Genomic DNA, 20,569 nt, shown 5'->3' on the forward strand with positions numbered 1-20,569 from the left:
AGGGAAGTATGAAGAATGTGTACAGCATTGAAAAAAGAATCATACAGTATACATTATTATGAAATGGTTGAAATGATAAATTAGTGTCTTCTATGCTTTGCTGTAAAGGATTTTAGACAGTATGCATTGCAAGAAGGAGCTAGTCATGCACCGAACTTGCCATGCAAACTTTAGTTAAAGTGATTGCAGATATACATTGGATTGCTACAGTATACTCACAATACTTACCATAAAAAGATGACCACCTAAATTTATTTAAATCCAAGATATAAAAGCTAAAACAAAACACAACAAATTTCAGCATGGAATGTAAACAGGCAAGAAGAAACAACATTACATAAAAATAGATAACGTATAGCATTTAACAAACCAGATGTTGTGTAAAGAATTAAAGCATGACATTGGACGAAAATAATAAATAGTACACTAGTACAAACACACATATGTATATACTAGAGGTGGGCATAGATTAATTTTTTTAATCTAGATTAATCTAGATTAATTTTGGAATTAATCTAGATTAATCTAGATTAAAATGTCTCATTTGAATTCATTCATAATATGTGTGTGCTCCTAAATAATGACTCAAAGTAAGTCTTTGAGAACGTGTTTCTCAAGCCAGGTGGCGCATCAGACCAGGGGCTCATCTCCTGTTTCCAACATGCATCACAAACTGCTTGAGGAAGCTGTTCTACTATGATAATTGGTGATGAAAATAAATAATGTTCAACAAGATGTTACTTAGTAACGCGTTACCGGCATCGGACCTCTTTTTTCAGTAACGAGTAGCCTAATCTAACGCGTTACTATCTCCAAACCAGTAATCAGATTGAAGTTACTCATCAAAGTCACTGTGCGTTACTTTTTCTGTCATTTTCCTTAGTGAAACATTTTACATAACTGCACAAGTGACTGCGATTGCGATTTTATGTAAATAAATGTGCGCGCATGTGTCTCTAAACTCTCCAACTGCTCCAACCGCTCCTCTCGTCTTTTTGGTAGCGCCCCTCGTCTCTGCCATGCAGCGTGTGTGTGTGCCTGTGTCTGTGTCTGTGTGTGTGTGTGCAGCAGCATTACGGCCGAGTCGAACTGTGGCGCAAAACAAAGTTTTCCCCCCGATGAAATATAGCGTCTGCTATGGGGATATTTAGGATTCGGGTACGGTGACGTTGACGTTGAAGAGATAGAAGTGTTTAAAACTTGGAAACTTATAGTCACGTGGCGACCGGTGGCCACACACACCCACCCTGCGTTCCAATACCCGATTGTGTGGGCAAGTGATGGAGAGAGAGAGAGCGGCGGGTGTGTGAGAGAATCTTCGCCCCTCGTCTCTGACATGCAGCGTGTGTGTCTGTGTGTGTGTGTGTGTGTGTGCGTGTGTGTGTGCGTGTGTGTGTGTGTGTGCGTGTGCAGCAGCATTACGGCCGAGTCTAAGCTGAACTGTACAAATGACTGGCTCCCTGAGCCGAACAGGAGGTGGAATAAGAGATTAACGGCGATATTTTTTTTTATCGCCGATAAGAGTCTTGCGTTAACGAAGCACGTTAACGCCGATAACGGCCCACCACTAGTATATACATAATATAAACACATGATATACATATGTTTAATAGTATTTACATTTTATTTGTCAAAATAGAGCTGTAAAAAAAAAAAATACTGAGTGGAGTTTGACCTTGTTCTTGTGTGTGCCCTGTAGCTGGCCATGCGGGGCCCTCCAGGGCCAATGGGTTTGACGGGAAGATCAGGGCCAGTGGTGAGTCTCGTTTTCTGTTGTTTTTGTGTTTGTGGTTGTTCCTCTCTTTTTAATATTTTTTAGCAAAATAACTTTTCCAACGCTTGTTCATTATTCAACCTATCGTACATATGATAATTAAAGTAGTCATATGCATACATGATATACATTCAGGTCAATATTATGACTCTAAAGTTACAGTCACTCAAAACTTGACCATATATCCTTTTGCTTTTTTAGGAATCCCACCCTTCCGATTAGTTGATCTTTACTGCTATAAGTTTTGCTTTGTCTACTTAAAAGTATCTCTGTACGTGTTTGGTTTATTTATTATTTGTTGGGCATTTTTTTATTAGATTACACTGAAACCAGAAGACTAAAAAGTTGTTGCCTCAGTGCTTGGTGATTCAGTAGCCACACTGCCTGTCCTAAAGGTGCTACCAGCTGCCAAGAAAATCTCATGCTTGTTGCCCCCCCACCCTTTTCCTTCTTTCTCTTGGGCTTGTTGATACATGATCCACTATTTATCTGCAGGAAAAGGCCCAGCAAAAGACACAAAGAATTACCCTCTGTTAAATCTGCTTTTCTCAGGCTAAAGGCCAAGCATACTGATCTGAAATGATATGACAATAAGTAGATACAGAAAACCGTGGATGAGATAAGGACTTTTTATCTCCTCCAAATGTGACTGTCCAAAATGTTTCTCCCCTCGATTGATAGCATGTCTTAAAAACCCAGCTTTTCAGACATTCAAGATATGTTATGTGTTTATACAATATCTGTTTGTAATTGCAGCAGCTTTCAATCCTCATTCTGCAGATGTCGTCAGATTTCAGTATATGCCCCTCAATCTCAGACTACTAGACCAACAATTTAAGATTAGATTTTTACATTCAAGAATATGACAAACTGCACCCAGCTGTGTTACTGTGCCTGCATATCATTTCATGTTAGGCATCAGATATTTAGAAGTGTCAGGATAATGTCGTGTACGTTTTAAGCTGATGGTAAAAACAAACCTTTACCATCTTAATAAATAGCAATGTTTATTCATGCCAGTTGCATATTCCAACTTTTAAGAAAAAGAATCACAGTGGAATGATAGAATGTATAAGAAGTAGAAAGATGTTACTGTCTTTGACTTGATTACCAGGTAGTTTGTGTGTCCGTAATACATGTAATGTGTGGATTCATTATTCTGAACTTGAACACACAAAAAGAATGTCAATATTTAGCTAAACATCGCCATCTGCTGTTTACTTTATAGTATTGTGTTATGCCTCTGTCCTGTAACAAACCGAATGAGCTATAGTTTCAATTCAAGCTTTTTATATTTGGTCTGTGTTCTCTCTCTTCAGGGTCTACATGGTAGCTCTGGGCTGAAAGGTGACGGTGGAGACCCTGGTCCTCAGGTGAGTAAGAAGTGATGATCTGAATAATGCTTCAAAATCCCCCTCACCAGTAACTGAAGCTCATACCCAAGATTACTAGTCTAGTTGGTCACTAAGTGTTCCTCATGTGTCCATACAGGGTCCCCGTGGCATCCAGGGGTCTTCAGGACAATCTGGCAAAGCTGGCAAGAGGGTGAGTGAACTCAATGACCCGAACCGTGTGTGTGTGTGTGAGTGTGTGTGCTCACATGCCTCTCTATTACTTGTTGTGCGGTTGTTTGCTCAAACGCTGAGAGGCTTATTTTCAGTTCAACAAACAATTGCTTGATATGTGTTTTAAAGCCTGCGCTGCGTCCAATCCTCGGATCAATGGCAGGCCAGTTAATCTGTCTGAAAATGCCAAAATGGGAAAAACTGACTATAGATGTGGGACCCAATTAGTGTCATGGTGTCACTGTACAGGGCCAAATGTGTTGACCCAATTGGTTACTAATAAATTCAAACCAGCTATAGGCAAATAAGTAATGCAAGTTTGATTTCACGGGGTCATTAGCGGATTTTTTTGTAAAAGAAAAGCTTCTATGACCTTTAATACTGTATGTAAACTACTCATTTACTTCTGAATTGGATATATTGCATTCCATTCTATATCCCTTCAAACAGTCCTTCAATGTAAAACTAATAAAGGAACCATGGACAAGAGGTAATATTTCCCAAAATAGGATTATATGAACATTTTTGCAACTTAAAATTAGCCTGGAAATCCAGACCTACCGCTGGCAAATTTAAGTCGTTCTCGAAGTGGGTCTGGATCTCTAGGCTAACATAAAACTGTCACTCAGTTGTTTGCTAATTTTTTTTTTCAAATATATATTTAATTCTTCTTATCACTGCCAAGACTTTACACAATCCAACCAAACACCTGGAACCCAGGTAGAGTGATTGTTGCTCTGGTAACAGCTAATACCATATTACTTTGGCTCAACAAATAAACCTGCAGAGCCCAGCAGTTGCATCAAAATGTCACTATTTAAATAAAGACACATGTCCCAAAAAAGTGCACTTTTATAAACCGTATTGCAGATTAATTTGCAACATGAGAGAATAATAGTAATTTATAATAATTAATTTAATCTTAGTATCTTAGAAATGTTCTAAAACTGTTGAGTTTTTTCCCCTAAAAGGCATCATGATAACTTGCTACTACTAATATGTAAGTCTTTATCTATATGTCTAATGTCTCTGCTGCTGTGTCTTAGGGACGTCCTGGAGCTGACGGGGGCCGTGGAATGCCCGGAGAGTCCGGCTCCAAGGTACCATATGCTATTACACAACCTTTCATGTTCATGTGACCAACTTAAAATGAGTGTATTGTTTTTATAAAGCAATACTATGGGCCAAATCCACTAAAAGGATTGTGTTGCTTTTGTGGCTGATAAACCTTTGCAAATGAGAGAAAAAAATAGCATCTGATTCACAAAGCACTCACAAAGAGGGAAATGAACGCACACTGTCAAGCAGACAGAGTGCAATTTTTCTCTTTCTTCTTGTTCCCTCTCTGTCATCTGTGGCACGTTGCGTAAAAATGCACGGTGCCACCTTAAATGGTGCTGCATGGAAAGAGATCTGGTTACTAACTTAGACGCAAAAGGAGGGCCAATTGCACCCAAACTTTGTTGGCGTGTTAGCTTTGGCATATAATTAGTGCAAAATCATTTGTGGATATGGTGCTATAAAGGGGAAGATTGCTGGTGCTATTTCTCCTCAAATGATGGCGCTATTAGCACGCACAATCCATTCTTTGTGGATCTGTCCCTATGAGTATTATACAGCCCATGATGATGCCTTAGTTTCGGGGTGATGTTGTATTGTCTGGTGACATCCTATGCTGTGTTTCTATAAAGGGTGACAGAGGCTTTGACGGACTCCCCGGACTGCCTGGTGAAAAAGGACACAGGGTGAGTGCAAAATGGTTGTTGACACAATTTCAGTTTGCCAAAATCCCATTTCAAAAATAATAATTTTTTAATGTTCCTAGAAACAGCTTTTCAATTTTTTTAGTATTGAAGTTGACCATGGTGACAAGATTGTTCGTTGAGCGTTATAATAAAGCAGAATTTGATTCCTCATGAACAGCAGAGTATTGTTCTGCCTGAGCAATATTTCCTGTAGATGTGTTTAAGCTTGTGAGCAAAAGACTGTTTATTCATGTGATAAGTCACAGAACTGGCATGGTAACTAAATCCCTTAGTTAATGGGAATTTGTTTTCTTTCTTGTTACCATGGTTTACAGTTTTGGGAGTATTTTAGTTCCCAAAAAGTTGACCAGGAAATACATATACTTGGCTGCAGTTACTGGTCAAGTTTGGAATATTAAGATCTTTAATGTGATACAAAAAACTGTGAAAAACAGTAAAAAAACAGCAAAGTCACAAGGGAAAAAATTAAAAGAAATTCTAACTCAATTCATTCCACTAATTTAGCTGCATTAGTCAGACAGATATGGGGATATTTACAGACAGTGTTGCACCATTGCAGACTCCTCGAGTCAGATGAGCCTTTACATTTCTAGTCTAAAAGTGTAAGTTTAGATGTTCCTTTTCAGCTTAGGGAGACACACTCATAATATAACAAACAACAACTGACCGGTACATATATAGGAATAAATAAGTAACCAACAACACATCAGTAGAACTGTGTGATTGAAATGTGCTCAGCATGGGATACTGAATAATAAAAGAGCTTTCAAAATAACATTGCCATAAAAGGCACAAGCATGCAACATGTGTCCAGTGTGAAAATGCATATGAAAACAAGCTGAAAGAAAAAGCACACATGTAACAAACATAAAGGTGGTTGGTTCAACATTTTTGGAACCAAGATTGAAAATTTTAAGGAAAATTAAATAATGAATTTATGAATGAAACCAAATCTGTCTCTCTTGCTCTTCTCCCATCTCATTGGTTTTCTTTCTCTCCTTCTGTCTCAGGGTGAAATAGGGCCAATGGGACCCTCTGGATCCACTGGAGAGGATGGACAGAGAGTAAGTTCATATTAAGTTGGATAGATCAGCTGTGGTTTAGCGGCTGAGGCCTCAGGCAGCAGCAGCAGCTGGGCGGAGGAGGGTTTAACCTCTCCTCCTCCTAGAACTAACTACCCTACTCCACCTCCACCCCCAGGCCAAGGCCACACATGCACAATGTTTAGTTCGGTCAAGATTGATCCCTGGCTAATAAAGGCTATGGAGGGCTTTACCATTACTAGGAGGTGATAGATGATATGTTATGTTCCAATACAAGATGCCAGTATTTACTTGAGTGCATGAAACAGTGAACCTCTCCCGTGAAGACCACTTGAAATGTATTCTAAATCATGTCTTTTTCTTCCCTTAGGGCGAGGATGGAGAGATCGGGCCAAGGGGATTAGCTGGTGAAAGTGTGAGGCTTGTTTTTCTGTTGTTGAATCTATTTGATTTGTTTATTTGATTCATTCAGTCATGCTGGAGATGGCAAAACAAGCCTCATTCTCATCTGTACTCCTTAAGATTAGTTTCTTTTGGCTACTTCAAACATATAGGATTCCAACATTCACGTGTTTTCAAGTGATCGCTGATGTCGAATCTCTCTTTTAAAACATTATCCACTTGTTATTGGTGCCCTATTAAAACATCAGTGTGTTGATCATAGACTAAAGGTCAGTGCTTGTCATTCTTTATAGGGTCCAAGAGGTTTGCTGGGACCTCGTGGTCCTCCGGGACCCCCTGGAGCGCCTGTACGTACTTTCACCTTTACTGTCCTTTCATCTAATATCACTTTATTTTGTTGATATGAAGTATGCATGAGTCTTATTTGACCTGTCCTTCGCAGGGCGTTGCTGGAGTTGACGGGCCTTCAGGTTCCAAAGGAAACATGGTATGCACATACATTTCTCACAGTAAACTCACTCAAAAGGTGTCAGTTCAGACAGGGAAAGTTTGCCCTGTTAAAACCTCTTTATGATGCACAGCTGGAAGGTCAATGGTCATTCCTCTGCGTCACAGAACCGGAAGAAGGAGCGTAGTCTCTTAAAAACCAGCACAGGGTTAGATAATACAGTTTATGTGCATTTAAGAACAACAGTTTTTTTCACGTACGTGGTGCACAGGTATATTCTGTTGTAATTTCCTGATTTGACATAAAACTGACATTCCAGCTGTAGTGGAGTTTGATACCAGATAGGCTAAGCAAGGGCTTCTTTTTTAAAACACCAACAAGCATATCCATAATTCAGGAAGCACATCCATACATTTCTACACTGAAAGCTACTGTTCCTAAGTAGACCATACATCCACAACAACAACATGACATGTTACAACTACATGAGTTGCTTTTTTCTATACAATAAAACATATTCGTTGCTCAGCCCTAGTTAGTTAATCAGAGAGGCACTAGGATAGGCAATAGGATTAGACATGGCAGGCTAGGGGGAGTAGTTACACCAAAACACAACTATTAAAAATATGACCATAACTACGTATTCAGATAACTTGTGGAATGAGTTGCTCCTCAAACAGTTTAATGTTGCTTATTGGATTTAAGAGTCTGCAGGATGCTAGATTGTTTCTTACAATGTGGTGCTTACTGGTGCAGTAAATACTTATTAACCTGGCCTAACAATTATATTGATGTTTGTTATTCAAGTGATAGTATTTGGGACAGAGTATAACCTTGGTACAAGTGTTTAGTTTCTAGTTTTGACAGACTCCGTCTTTTTCCAGGGACCACAAGGAGAACCAGGCCCACCCGGGCAGCAGGGAATCCCTGGGACACAGGTGAACAAATCATTTCTACACCCATGACACCCATGACAAAAGAGGAAAGACCAAGTGCACCATGATGTTAAAACACAGTGACATAGCCACAGAAACCCCTTATAGTATACACTGATCTGTCTCTTTCACCACACAAATACAAACACAGAGAGAATCTCATTTACTTTGGTTTCATTGTTGACAGCTTGTGGCCTCAGTGATGCATTTGGTGAATCACATCAACAGTATGACACTGTTTATCCTCTCAGGTGTAAAAGTCAATGTTGTATCAAGTCAATGTTGAGGCATCAAATCAGATGTTGAACTGTAAAAAGGATTACATTTTGTTTGCATGTGCTCCTCCTCTATTTGCCCACCTCTCCCTAGAGACATACAAAGTACACACACACTCCCCTCACACACCATGTTTTGTCCCCAACATGTTTTTCCGGGGTTTATCTTGGGCAGGGGAATGTTTTGGGGTTGGTTCATTTGAAAGCATCTTATTCTTCATGGTTGAATTTCTGCAAAGCGGCCACACCTGTTGAAGGAAGTTTCAGTGCCTCAAATAACCCTGGGACACACCCGCACACACACACCAATACACAAACACTCTGGCACATGTCAGGCAGCCCCCTAGAAAAGTATATATGTACCGCAAACATGGTAGATGCTAATATGTCTACAGAACCCTTTAATTAATCAAACACACACACAAAGACATACGCTTAATTCCTTCACTAGCTCAACAGCTCCAACAAACTCAGCTTTCCCATCATGTGTATGTGTGTGTAGTTGACCATGCTTGCTGTTGTTGTTTTGGCAACCAACTTTTAATTCTACCTATGTATCTTTGTCTCATAGGGTCTTCCTGGTCCTCAAGGCCCCATCGGACCACCTGGTGAAAAAGTATGTCACTTTTTTCATTTAACTATTACCATGAAAATGTAGAAGATGAAGAAGCGCACAAGAAAAATATACACTGTGAACATCAGAAACAGTTTCAATACAGAACACTCATGGTCATTTGAAATAAGCTTTTGAGGTGAAGCTACTAAGTCATTTACGGTATATTTAAAAACTATCCTCTTAAATCGGATGAAAAAAATGCTTGTTAAATTAATCATTTGGTGTCATGTTTCTTTGCAACAGTTGCAGTGAGGAAAAGGGTTAGTTAGCCAATTTCGTTCAAAATCCAAACATCACCATTTTGAATCTATTCTACCAAACGCAGCTGGTTATTGGTGTCTTTCAACATTGTGTGTCCTTGCCTTTTAACTTACACTGGTTGGTAGTCAAACAAATTGAATTAGAGATGTTTAATTAGGGACCGACTGCTTTCTTTGCTAAAACTCCATGCTACAAAGGCCTTGATATTGTATGCTCAGCTTTTTGGGATGTGCAGACTCTCTGAATGAACTGTAACCTAGGCCATAGAGAATTTTAAACTCGCTCTTAGCTTCCAATCTTTGACCTTTTTTTGTGTTTTTTCTTTTCCTCTCACAGGGACCCGTGGGCAGGTCGGGGTTGGCTGGATTACCTGGAGCTGATGGGCCTCCTGTGGGTGCTATTCTCACCTTTTATATGTACATACAGTATATGAGCATTGCAACAACAAAAAAAACACGTAGGACCTGTGTTCAACTCATGACTCCCAACACAGAGATGATCTGTGTATGGAACCAGATCTGTTAACCTGTGATACCCCCATCAAACTGTAACACAATACACTATATGATAACAGTATGCAGTTCAGGTAGCACGTCAATTTTAACATACAATTCACTGGACATCTTTTTCTTAGAGATGTAGATCTCTGTGTAAAATGGTATGCGGCCATCATAAAACGAAACAGCAATGTATATAAAGAAAGTTGGTATTGATTCATACTTTTTTATTTACTCAAAGGATATTACTAAAAATCCCTATAATGTTACGAGACATATATTAATTAATGTAAATAATTTGTTCTCCTTATGAAAGTGATGCAAACTGTAGTCTGGAAAGGATGCGTTCAGACCATGTATACACTGTGTGTGATGGGTTTACACATTTAGTGTACCACACAAAGAGGCTTCCTGTGAAATACTGTGAACTGTGCCTCAGTAATCTCTCAAGGCATTTTATAATATTGTGCCTTTGGGATTCGTTACTCTAGACCTATAGTCGCTCATGTCATTCCTCCATCTCTGCCCTCGTGAGGAGAGGTGTGTAAATTCAAGAGGGAGGCAGTTCTTAATTGCCCTGGAGCCTGGTGATTTACAGCCTTCTGCCTCAGCCTCACACCTCAAATTGGGAGGGCCAGGTGTTCTCAGCTAAAGGTTTCCTTGTGTGTGAGGGTGTGCATGGAGTCATTCGTATGGCCATGTTTACCTGGCCCATCACTCTGACACCACCAGTGGCCAAAACACTAGTGGCTTTTAATCTGCCTATACGAGATATTCTGGAAAAAAAACGCTTTTCCCCCTGTAAATATAACCAATTAGCATACACTGTTCATGCTTCAAAATCATAAATGATTGTAACAACTTGCTAAATAACATACATTTGTTTACAGCATTCACTCTGTTGATAGTCTATTTTAAAAACAACATGGTAACAAGCACCTTCAACCACTTTGACTCATTTTCTTAGGGCCATCCCGGTAAGGAGGGTCCAACCGGGGAAAAAGGAGCCCAGGTAGGTGTTTCTAGGAAGGAATTAAGTCAAATGCGCAATATATTTATATTCATGTGTGTGTGCTGCTACAATTTCAACAGTGGTACTGGCATTTTCAACATGAAATGTAATACAGTAACTCATTTCAAATGTACTCTTATCAAATGTATTTGATCATATGTTTACATCAGACACATTAAATCCCATTGGTTGTAATTATTTAGAAGCATTACCATGATTATTTAATTTCCACTTAATCAGCTAGTTAAATAATGTAATGAACCCGCTTACAGCTTTCATGATAATATTGTGAATAGTTGTCTAAGTTGATACCATAGATACAGTTTCAATTCTTGTGTCAGCTGATTGTAATTCAAACAAACCTTTCATAGTAACAGAAAACCTTTTAAAACATTGACTCGGTTATTTTTTCATTACTTTGCATTTGTGCTTAATCTTTTGTCATGGATGAATGATAAGTTTTATGAGAATTGTCTTAACATATTTGGAAAACAAGATTTACCACTAGTCAGTGTAATTGAGGGCCTTCGTAATAAAGAGCACAGCCAGTCTAATGCATTTGAAAATATAATCATTCATTTCAGAACAACTTATCATACAGAATCTGCTAGTTATAACTAGAGTAAATACAACTAGTCACTAGAGTTAGAAGAAACCATCTCTGAACACCTGCTATGCCTTCCATATCTTCTACCAACCTATAGCTTTTTTATAGTAACCATGTACTACTTTCTTCTATCCAGGGTCCATCAGGTCCACAGGGTCCTATTGGTTATCCTGGACCTCGTGGTGTTAAGGTACGGTGTCAGTTCATGTGGACATTTGATTGGCCAGTCACATTTAATGCTCACCAATTGAAAATCTCTCTTCTCTGTCCACTAGGGTGCAGATGGTGTCCGTGGTCTGAAGGGGGGAAAGGGAGAGAAGGTATGAACTTTGTAAAATACTACATGTGTTTACACATACAATCTCCATTAACCACGCAGGTTATAGCCAATGGGATTTGACTAAGATTTCTGCAGTTTGGTCAACAACATGGGTTTTTTTCCGACCCTTAGGACATTGGAAACCATTTATTTCAAAAGCTGTTATGTTGTGTTCTTCTCAACCTGCAATAACATAGTGATCCCCTTGAGATCTCTATCTTGTGTTGGAAGATCTATTTATAAATAAATAAATCCCAAGTTGGAAACACAGACTAAACTCAGGCTTTCTTGAAATGGTTTATTTAAACATGCTGTCCAAATTGCGGTATGTCATAGTGTGTATCATAATTTCACTTTTTGATGAAGATGAAACAATTAAAATAGAGATGGGGACAGCCTGTAAATATATTCATGTCACAGATTCTCTCTGTAGCTGTGTCTGTCTATCGGCCCTCTCAACTTTGTTTTGACTCTTTTGAGCTGGAGTGGATGGCTGCTGCAGCCTAAAAGTACCACATAGAGGTCAGTCAATAGCCATCTTCAGTCCAGACGGAGACTTTCTTGGAGTGACCCTCAATCAGTTATTGAATGTAAAGCTCTCATGCCTGAGGCTCTTGGTTTCAAAGAGCACTACCGTCCATTTCTAGCACTTTTGAAGTGTTCAACTGTGTGTCACCCCGTAGAATTTCAACTAAGCTGCTTTCCATTATGCATGACATTTATTTAAGATCGATACAGTTATCCAGCTCTCTAAAATCCATTGTCTGACTGAGGGCTGTTTTTCTCTCTACAATGACAGGTATTCATATCAGTTTTTTTTTATTGAATTATTTATAACAAGAGAATAATAAGCCAAACCTTGAGAAGAAAGGGTTTCTTATGAATAAAGGATGTGCTTTAGCTTGTGTGTGTGTGTGTGTGTGTGTGTGTGTGTGTGTGTGTGTGTGTGTGTGTGTGTGTGTGTGTGTGTGTTGCTTGCCACAGACATGCTCAGTGGTGCATTATGCAATGGATAGGGTTGAAAACATGGAAGTTAGTCGACAGAATACAAGGACAAAGTGACAAGTTTGGCTGAAGTGAAAAGTGTCGTTCAGCATCCATTTGATTAGATGTATCGGAGGCTAACGATTTTGGTTGAATTACAAAATTCACAAAGCTGTTATTTGGGTTTGATGTATGAAATAGTTTTGAAATGTTTTTTCTTATTTATTTACATTAGCTGTATATTTGTACATTTAGTTTATTACATCAATATGTCAATCAAATCCATAAAATCCCTAAAAAGTTAGTGCAGGTGCTAAAAGTATAGCCTGATCTATCAACAGCTGAAATGTCTTGCATATGCAGTTCCACTATCTGACCAGCAGATAGCAGCATCTATCCTTTGATCCATTGAGTGAATATGAGCAAGCAGGGTGAATATTTTACAGCTGTCTAATGAATACAAAATGTCAGGAGACCTAGTACCTTTCCCCAGTGAAATGAAAGAAAAATATAGTACATTTATGTGGGCCTTAGTGGGAAATAAACTAATTAACAAGATAATGAAATAGCTGTACTGGCATGGGCAATAACTTCTCCCTGTCTTATTTTAGGGCGAAGATGGTTTCCCAGGTTTCAAGGGAGACATGGGAATCAAAGGAGACCGGGTGAGTAGCATTGCTGAAATTACATGTCATACATGTCTGTCATACACATCACCTACTACATAACCATTGATCTTTATTATGTGCTGTGCATCAGAGTGACATTGCATGTATGTGTTTGTGTTCTAGGGAGAGCTTGGAATGCTCGGGTCCCGTGGAGAGGATGGCCCTGAAGGTCCTAAAGGAAGATCTGGCCCCAATGGAGAGTCTGGTCCCCTTGGTCCTGCTGGAGAAAAGGTTATAAGGCTTTACGCTGTGAAGACGCACCATTAATATCTAAGCATTTTCTACTATCAGTTTCTTTTTTTTAACCTTACGCGCATTGAGTAGCTGGGCTGACGACTGATGCTATTGTCTCCCAGGGTAAACTGGGCGTTCCAGGACTGCCAGGTTATCCAGGAAGACAAGGACCAAAGGTAAGTTAGCGTCACTCTCAACACAATAAAATGAATACATATGCACCGGTCTGCTCAGTTATCAGAATGGTTAGTTTAGGGCATCAACAGTTTCAGAGTACAGACAAACATACAATCCATATGCACTTGACAGCTGAGAAGATAAACCATTGTAGTGCAGAACATACAGTATGGTGTGACAGTCCTCTTATGGGATCATCACATCGGCTGCCCACCATCCACTCTAAATATGGATGTAGAGCTTACACATATGTCTGACCCTGTTTCTGCATGCACCTTTCTAATTGGACATACGTTGATGTGTAGAGGAGCTGACAGCTTGGTTTCTGATGAAGCGGGGCAACAGGCATGTCGAAACACAGATCCACAGCCACAGTATAAACTTATATTGTTGCAGGAGTTTGAACATTTTCGAGATGAATGGAAAGAGAATCGTTGACACTCCTTTAATATTTTTATATTATATATACAGTATATCAATGAGCAAAAGAAAAATATTTGATGTTGAATGAACACATTCTTGTGTTGTTCAGACAGTATACTGTGCATGTGTCTGATATGACAATCTCAAAACAAGATGAAGATGAATAAGTAAAATAAAGTTTGACAGTGCAAGGTCTTGCTATTAAACAGAAACAATAGATCATGAGGCATAAGGTCTTTGACATAACTAAGCAGTAGTGATATTTGGTTACATTCAAGGTTTGTCATTGATTATTTTGTGCTGACTTTTCCCAATGCAACTTGTGGTGAAGTGCTGCACTTTGGGTAAGCTTCTTTTAAACCCCACTTTAAAAGGGCTTTGATTCAATTCAAATCCTGTCACCTTGTTTTGTGTGTACAGGGGTCTTGTGCTCAGCCTTTTGTTCCCATCTATGTGTATGTGTGTGTATACGTTTGGATAACTTGCTGTGCTCTGTCAGCTTGATAAACAGAGTAGATATACCAGGGTGGGGGAAGTTTATGAATGTTAAATATTCTCTTGGAAAGGCAGAAAACGTTTGGTTTATTGTTATGTAAAACATTCACTTCACAGGAATATAGAGACGATGTTCGACACATTCAAACACATTCATTGTATTAAATAGTAGTTTTCAACCCAACTGAAGTTAAACCATGTTTATGAGAAACAATATTAGCAAATCAGGATGGACCGACGTGTTAAGGTCATGGAAGTTCCCTGTCATTCCCCCCTGCATCATATCTCCCTCCTCTACTGACAGGGCTCCAGCGGTTTCCCTGGGTTCAATGGAGCCAATGGCGAAAAAGGAGCCAGGGTAAGAAAACACACACACACACACACACACACACACACACACACACTGTGCCTGTTTGTGTATAAAGATCTACCTGCCATCATATCCCAGCAAAAAAGAAAATGGATTGATTATAGATACATTTGTATGGTGACTGAGCACAAACAGCAGCAAAATCAATGTTGGGAAGAAAACAAAAGCTGTGGAAACAATTGGGATTTCATTGAGCCCCTCCACCCATCTCTAAGCTTTAAAACATGTGTTGCACTCACACCGGTTTAAGTGTAGAGAGAAAGATCAAAGTACAGGTTTACTTTGAACAGTTATCTATTAAATAGAAACATGTTGTTGGTACATGCTGATTCACCCTTTTGGAAATATTAATTCATAGAGGTAATGATAGAAACATTATCCATTTCAAATGATTGATTAATGTATAAAGTGGCGGAAAAGAAAGGGGCCATTTTCTTGGATGAGTACATCAGTATCAATTAATGTACTACCTGCAAAATGTGATTCCCAATTCTTTTCTCATTCAACAAATGTTTGCCCATTGTTGATTTAAAGCCAGAAATACACTTCCAGGTTTGGTAGAGATATATTTGCTTAATTTACTGTCAGGCTGTTTCTGCTGCTTTAGTCAACCAGCCAGTGGAAATTATTCTTTGTTGTCATTCAAACAACACAGTAAAGGTTATTTCATCTCTTCATATGACGCAATCTGAGGCTGTTAATTAAAAAACAGGAAACACATTATTCTGTGGCACTGTGATGTGAGCCCCTTTACTGTCAAATGTATGCCTAACACTTTTTTACCTTTTTCATTTTTAACAGGGTCTTGCAGGCAAATCTGGTCCAAGAGGGCAGAGGGGTCCTACAGTATGTAATTTTTTCTACAATATTTGCCATGATGTATAATACTAATCAAATACAGTTGAATCATCTTGTATCCACGTGAATTCTATGTACTGGTGAAACTTATACACAGTATTATTTAACTTTCTGTTTTACTCTTGTTTTTGTCTCTCTGTAGGGTCCTCGTGGGGGTCGAGGAGCCAGAGGTCCAACAGGAAAACCAGGTCCCAAGGTAAACCAACTATAGTAATCACAACAAAACACAACTCTTCACTAATTGAAGGTGTTCTCCTACGTAGTACTCCATCAAGAAGTACAACATTGTATTTCAAATAGAATGCATCTTAATCAAATCATGACAGATTTAGGTTGTATTGCTTCTATCATGGCCAAAATAGGCTTAATGCAAAATATTACCAACTAATAACCAATGATATTTTGTTATGTGTGTAACAGGGCACAGCAGGCAACGATGGACCTCCAGGCCCGCCTGGTGAGAGAGTAAGTCCATAACACACTCTGAGAGTCTGCTGTTCTTTGTATCAGTTTGACATTAATGTTTTTGCATTCAAAATTGTGCTAAGGCTATTCCATGTCATCCATCCAAACTCTGATGATGATGATGATGATGATGATGATGATGATGATGATGATGATGATGATGATGATGATGATGTCAGAGATAGATGTATTGTTAACTTAAGGGCTTTAATGTACATTGATTCCAGCTGAATAATTCAAGCAGTGAGTTACTCCTATAGGACTAATTATGTGGCAGTGACTTTCCCTCACAAAGAAAGTGAGTTGTGACTTTACACAACTATCCCAGAACTATGCTTAACAAAGCGAGGAAGTTATGTGGGGCATGTTGAAGCAGATGTTGATGGGCAACTTTATGCGTCTGAAATATATGATTTTATGAGGGTGGAAGAGGTTCAAAGTTATACAATTCCAGTGGGACAAACTGTTATGTAGTGAATTCTAATTGAAAAAAATAGTCAGAGTTTCTTTAAATACCAAAAAAAAACGATGAAAATGATCAGTCCAAAAAACAGGGCAAGTGAAGTGAAGTAAACATAAATATAATGGAGGGATACAATTCTAATATAAACTTGAATTGTTAAGGCTGTCTCGAGGCATGTTTATCTTGAGTGCAAATAGTATGCGTTGGATATGCATATATTGCATTGGATATTATTTATTGAATCATATGTATTCTGTATCCTAAATCTCATATAATTTTATCCCAATTGTATACAGTAAAGTAGCTTTTAAAAAACATATTTTCCAGAACTTCAAAGTAAATCAAACCATACAGTTACTTTTAATTATTAAATGTTGAACTGTTGAACTGTCTCGCATTTCAAACTCACAATGTGTCTTAATTTCTTATTATATAATCTCAACCTATCCTTAGTTATATAAATGAAATATACGTATGTATGCACTTCAATTTTGGGGTGTACATATGTATAATTGTTCAATATCAATGAAACAAATTAGATTTCTCAAGAATGTTTTGTTAGCTGATCAGCATACATCCCTTTATACAGTAGGGGGGACAATATGTTAAAATACAATATGATTATTTTGGCTCATGTAATGGCTTCACCTCAAGGCTTCAGTGGAATACAAACAGTAAAAACCTGCCTATTGTCTCATATGAAATGATTAAGACCCTCCCCTGGGATATCACAGATTGGCGCTTGATTTATGGAATTTACCTTATCTCACCAGACAGTTTATTAACTTACCCAGAATATATCTTCAAATATTTCACACCAGAAATGCTTCCTTTTATTACATATATACCCACTTTAGATAACATTCTATCATTTAGCCTAGTTGGATAACTAAATGATCACTTATAAAAATGTAATAATGCCTCACTCACTGCTCTGTGGATAATAGAGGGAGTGTGACCAGTAGATTTGTGCCACTCCAGCTTGCTAACTGTAATGACCTGGTGAACATTGACTTACCTCACAGCAATCATTTCAGAACATGTTATGTATTTAATAGTTTAACGTTAATTCATCAAGCTGCTTTAGCAATGGTCTGATACCCACATGATATCCTTTCACTTTTCAACTTGTTTTTTTCTCTATTCTTTCTCCGTTTATCTTTCATCAATCTGACTGATTGTTTGTCCATTGCAGGGGCCTCAAGGACCTCAGGGCCCAGTGGGCTTCCCTGGACCAAAGGGCCCTAATGTAAGTTGTGCACCTTCTCTATGCACGTGACAGCTCAATGTTCTGTAAAACGTATACCTACTGTAAAACCCTACATGGTGTGCAGCTACCTAATGAGGTTTAGTGTCTGCACTCACTTCCTTTCCTCTTTCCACTGTTTCAATAACAAATTAGCCCAGTTTGCAAACGATAGAAGTCAAAATTGATTCAATTTGACGAGTTCATGAGGTGAGGTAATATAAAGCAATATCCCCTTTCCTGGGAAAAATCATTAGTCTAACTGTTATTGAAGCCGAAACCATTTTCTCACTCCCCCGTCAAGGCAAGTGGTAATTTCCACATATCGATTTATGTTAGATTCATAGGTGACTCCTAGCCTTCAGCCTATGCCGTTGTTTCACCAAAAATAGAACCTGATATTTTGTATCATTTGACTTCCTCTAGTCCAACTAGAATATGCCACTCTGAAGATTCTTTATATTGTTCCAGCAAAACATTTGCACTAATAGTCAAATAATAAAATAGCATGGCTTTCAAAAAAATAAACTTTTATTCCAGTAATAGGACCAATTTCATGGAGCCATTGTCACTTCTGATATGAATGTGATACTAATGAATGCACTAGGACACCTAGTGAGTTTGTCTCTTGATTTCTTTCCTTACAGGGACCAGCTGGAAAGGATGGGCTGCCCGGACACCCTGGTCAGCGTGGAGAGACGGTGAGTCCTAAAGCTTCAGTTAGCTCTGTGGCTTCATTTAGGCTCAGTCTCTAACTACCTGCTGAGTGTTGAAACAGAAGACTCACACAGAGCTGAAAACTCAATACAACTTCACTGTGCACACTTGGACACATTTGGCATTTCCACCTCAAGAGCAAATAGAAGAGTTTCAATCATGACTTTTTCAGTTCGTCAAAAAAGCTTTATATGGAATCTCCTTTCAGTGCCCAGTCTAATGTTGTTTTACTTGTGCAATAATTAGTTTTGATGTGTTAATGGCTCCCTGCCATTCATGTTAAAGGCATGCTCAGTCATTGTAATCCATAACACTTGTTGTCAAAATTCCTCCCAATCAGACCGCTGTAGTTCAATTGAACCTCCCCACACTTTTCCTGCGTTCCAAACCCCATACTTTCCTACTATTTAGTATTCCTGAAAAAGATTTAGGATGTCCCAATACATGCACGTCAATGTAGTATGCTGAAAATACAGAAATGCCCAACTAACTCCAAATAGCATTTTGGAGTATTCGTCTTTATTTTTGACATTTCTCGACATAATGAAAAAAAATATTCCTTATCTAATTTTTATTTTCTCTCCTGTGTCCCTAAAATTCTTATGTACTTTAGTGTGTAGTGTAGTAAAAAGAAAGAGTATGTGATTTGGAACACAGGGTTTATCTCTATTGCTCTAGTATGCAGGGAATTACAATCAGCTATACAGTACAACATCTCAGTGGGTGTCTTAAAGCAAAACTCCATAGACTAATAGAATACACACGCACCGACTGCATTCTGTCTGAGTAAATACAGATGGCTCAGAGTCTCATCTCATGGACACAAGGAAGCTTTAGAACAGTGTTTCTTCCCTACAAAATGCAGTCATGAGCTTAATGAGAACTGGCTGTACTAAATATGTCCTGAAGATGCACCGATGCATAGATGGCATATCCTATGGGACAAAAAAAACTAGGCAAAGTTTGACTTGATTACATTTCATTGCAATCCCCTGCTCTCAACTTTTGATTCCTCTGTACTTGGTATGCATCAGTGCACCTTGGTTTGACGAGGCTCAGAGGGCAATACATTCTACTAAAAGCTTGACAGATCATCGCCTTTATCATTAAAGCTTCCCTTCCCGCCTGCCTCTTTCCTATAGATAACGTAATACACCACACACCAGTGCTTCCCTGCCTTTGCTGCTATTCAAGCGACAAAGATAGAGTCTTCATTAAGATGTTTATGGCTGTAGATTGATGCGCTGATGAACAGGCTACACAAGCATCCAATATGAGAATAGACCACAGCATTAAAGATGCACATAGGCAGTATTAGGCACCCGGCCCCAGCAACACGCGGTGCATTTGAGGAAGTGCAAATACAGATTTAAGTTGCTGTCACTGAGTCAGTGCCAATAGAACAGCATTGCCTGAGGGGTTTCCATTGAATAATACATCAGCAAAAATCAAAACACATAGTGATCAATGGCCCTGCAGTCATACGTCAGCAGCAAACATTGGCTTTCTAGAATCTAGGACCTGAAAACTTTTTTTGGTTTGATCATCACAAAAGTAGGAAGTGATTAGCAAACTCTGAGTAGCAAACTCAGATGTGTATATACATCTTTTTTTAAATCACACATGGGTATGTACATAAAACATTTTTTGCATCGAGATGCATTGAGAATCGATTTTGATTCGAATTGTTGACCTCTGAATCGGAATCGAATCGAATTGTGAGGTGCCAAGAGATTCCCACCCCTAATAATTAAGGATTTGCATTTTGTTTCAGGGTTTCCAAGGAAAAACTGGTCCACCGGGCCCAGGAGGGGTTGTCGGGCCACAGGTAAGGGACATTTTTACTTAATAAGCTTATAATTAGATAATACATTAGAAAATGTGATGGATCTATTATAGATATTTCCATAACTGCTCTTATTTAGGAAATTGATCATTCATCTATTTAG

The 20,569-nt window shown here is 38.7% G+C and overlaps 1 protein-coding gene across 2 annotated transcripts in view; it reads left to right on the forward strand.

The window, feature by feature from the left end:
- Positions 1 to 20,569, forward strand: part of col11a1a (collagen, type XI, alpha 1a) — a 75,701-nt gene that overhangs the window by 27,239 nt on the left and 27,893 nt on the right. For both annotated transcript variants that reach the window (XM_080050176.1, XM_080050177.1), the window contains exons 14-38: positions 1,700 to 1,756; positions 3,094 to 3,147; positions 3,266 to 3,319; positions 4,386 to 4,439; positions 5,031 to 5,084; positions 6,116 to 6,169; positions 6,519 to 6,563; positions 6,844 to 6,897; positions 6,993 to 7,037; positions 7,883 to 7,936; positions 8,780 to 8,824; positions 9,422 to 9,475; positions 10,550 to 10,594; positions 11,338 to 11,391; positions 11,477 to 11,521; positions 13,116 to 13,169; positions 13,296 to 13,403; positions 13,529 to 13,582; positions 14,806 to 14,859; positions 15,673 to 15,717; positions 15,872 to 15,925; positions 16,150 to 16,194; positions 17,853 to 17,906; positions 18,551 to 18,604; positions 20,395 to 20,448. In XM_080050176.1, coding sequence (XP_079906302.1) covers positions 1,700 to 1,756; positions 3,094 to 3,147; positions 3,266 to 3,319; positions 4,386 to 4,439; positions 5,031 to 5,084; positions 6,116 to 6,169; positions 6,519 to 6,563; positions 6,844 to 6,897; positions 6,993 to 7,037; positions 7,883 to 7,936; positions 8,780 to 8,824; positions 9,422 to 9,475; positions 10,550 to 10,594; positions 11,338 to 11,391; positions 11,477 to 11,521; positions 13,116 to 13,169; positions 13,296 to 13,403; positions 13,529 to 13,582; positions 14,806 to 14,859; positions 15,673 to 15,717; positions 15,872 to 15,925; positions 16,150 to 16,194; positions 17,853 to 17,906; positions 18,551 to 18,604; positions 20,395 to 20,448 — 1,344 coding nt within the window. The remainder of the gene's footprint in view (positions 1 to 1,699; positions 1,757 to 3,093; positions 3,148 to 3,265; positions 3,320 to 4,385; positions 4,440 to 5,030; positions 5,085 to 6,115; positions 6,170 to 6,518; positions 6,564 to 6,843; positions 6,898 to 6,992; positions 7,038 to 7,882; positions 7,937 to 8,779; positions 8,825 to 9,421; positions 9,476 to 10,549; positions 10,595 to 11,337; positions 11,392 to 11,476; positions 11,522 to 13,115; positions 13,170 to 13,295; positions 13,404 to 13,528; positions 13,583 to 14,805; positions 14,860 to 15,672; positions 15,718 to 15,871; positions 15,926 to 16,149; positions 16,195 to 17,852; positions 17,907 to 18,550; positions 18,605 to 20,394; positions 20,449 to 20,569) is intronic.

This window comes from Ammodytes marinus (genome assembly GCF_949987685.1).
Source record: "Ammodytes marinus genome assembly, chromosome: 21".
Taxonomy (NCBI): Eukaryota; Metazoa; Chordata; class Actinopteri; order Uranoscopiformes; family Ammodytidae; genus Ammodytes; species Ammodytes marinus.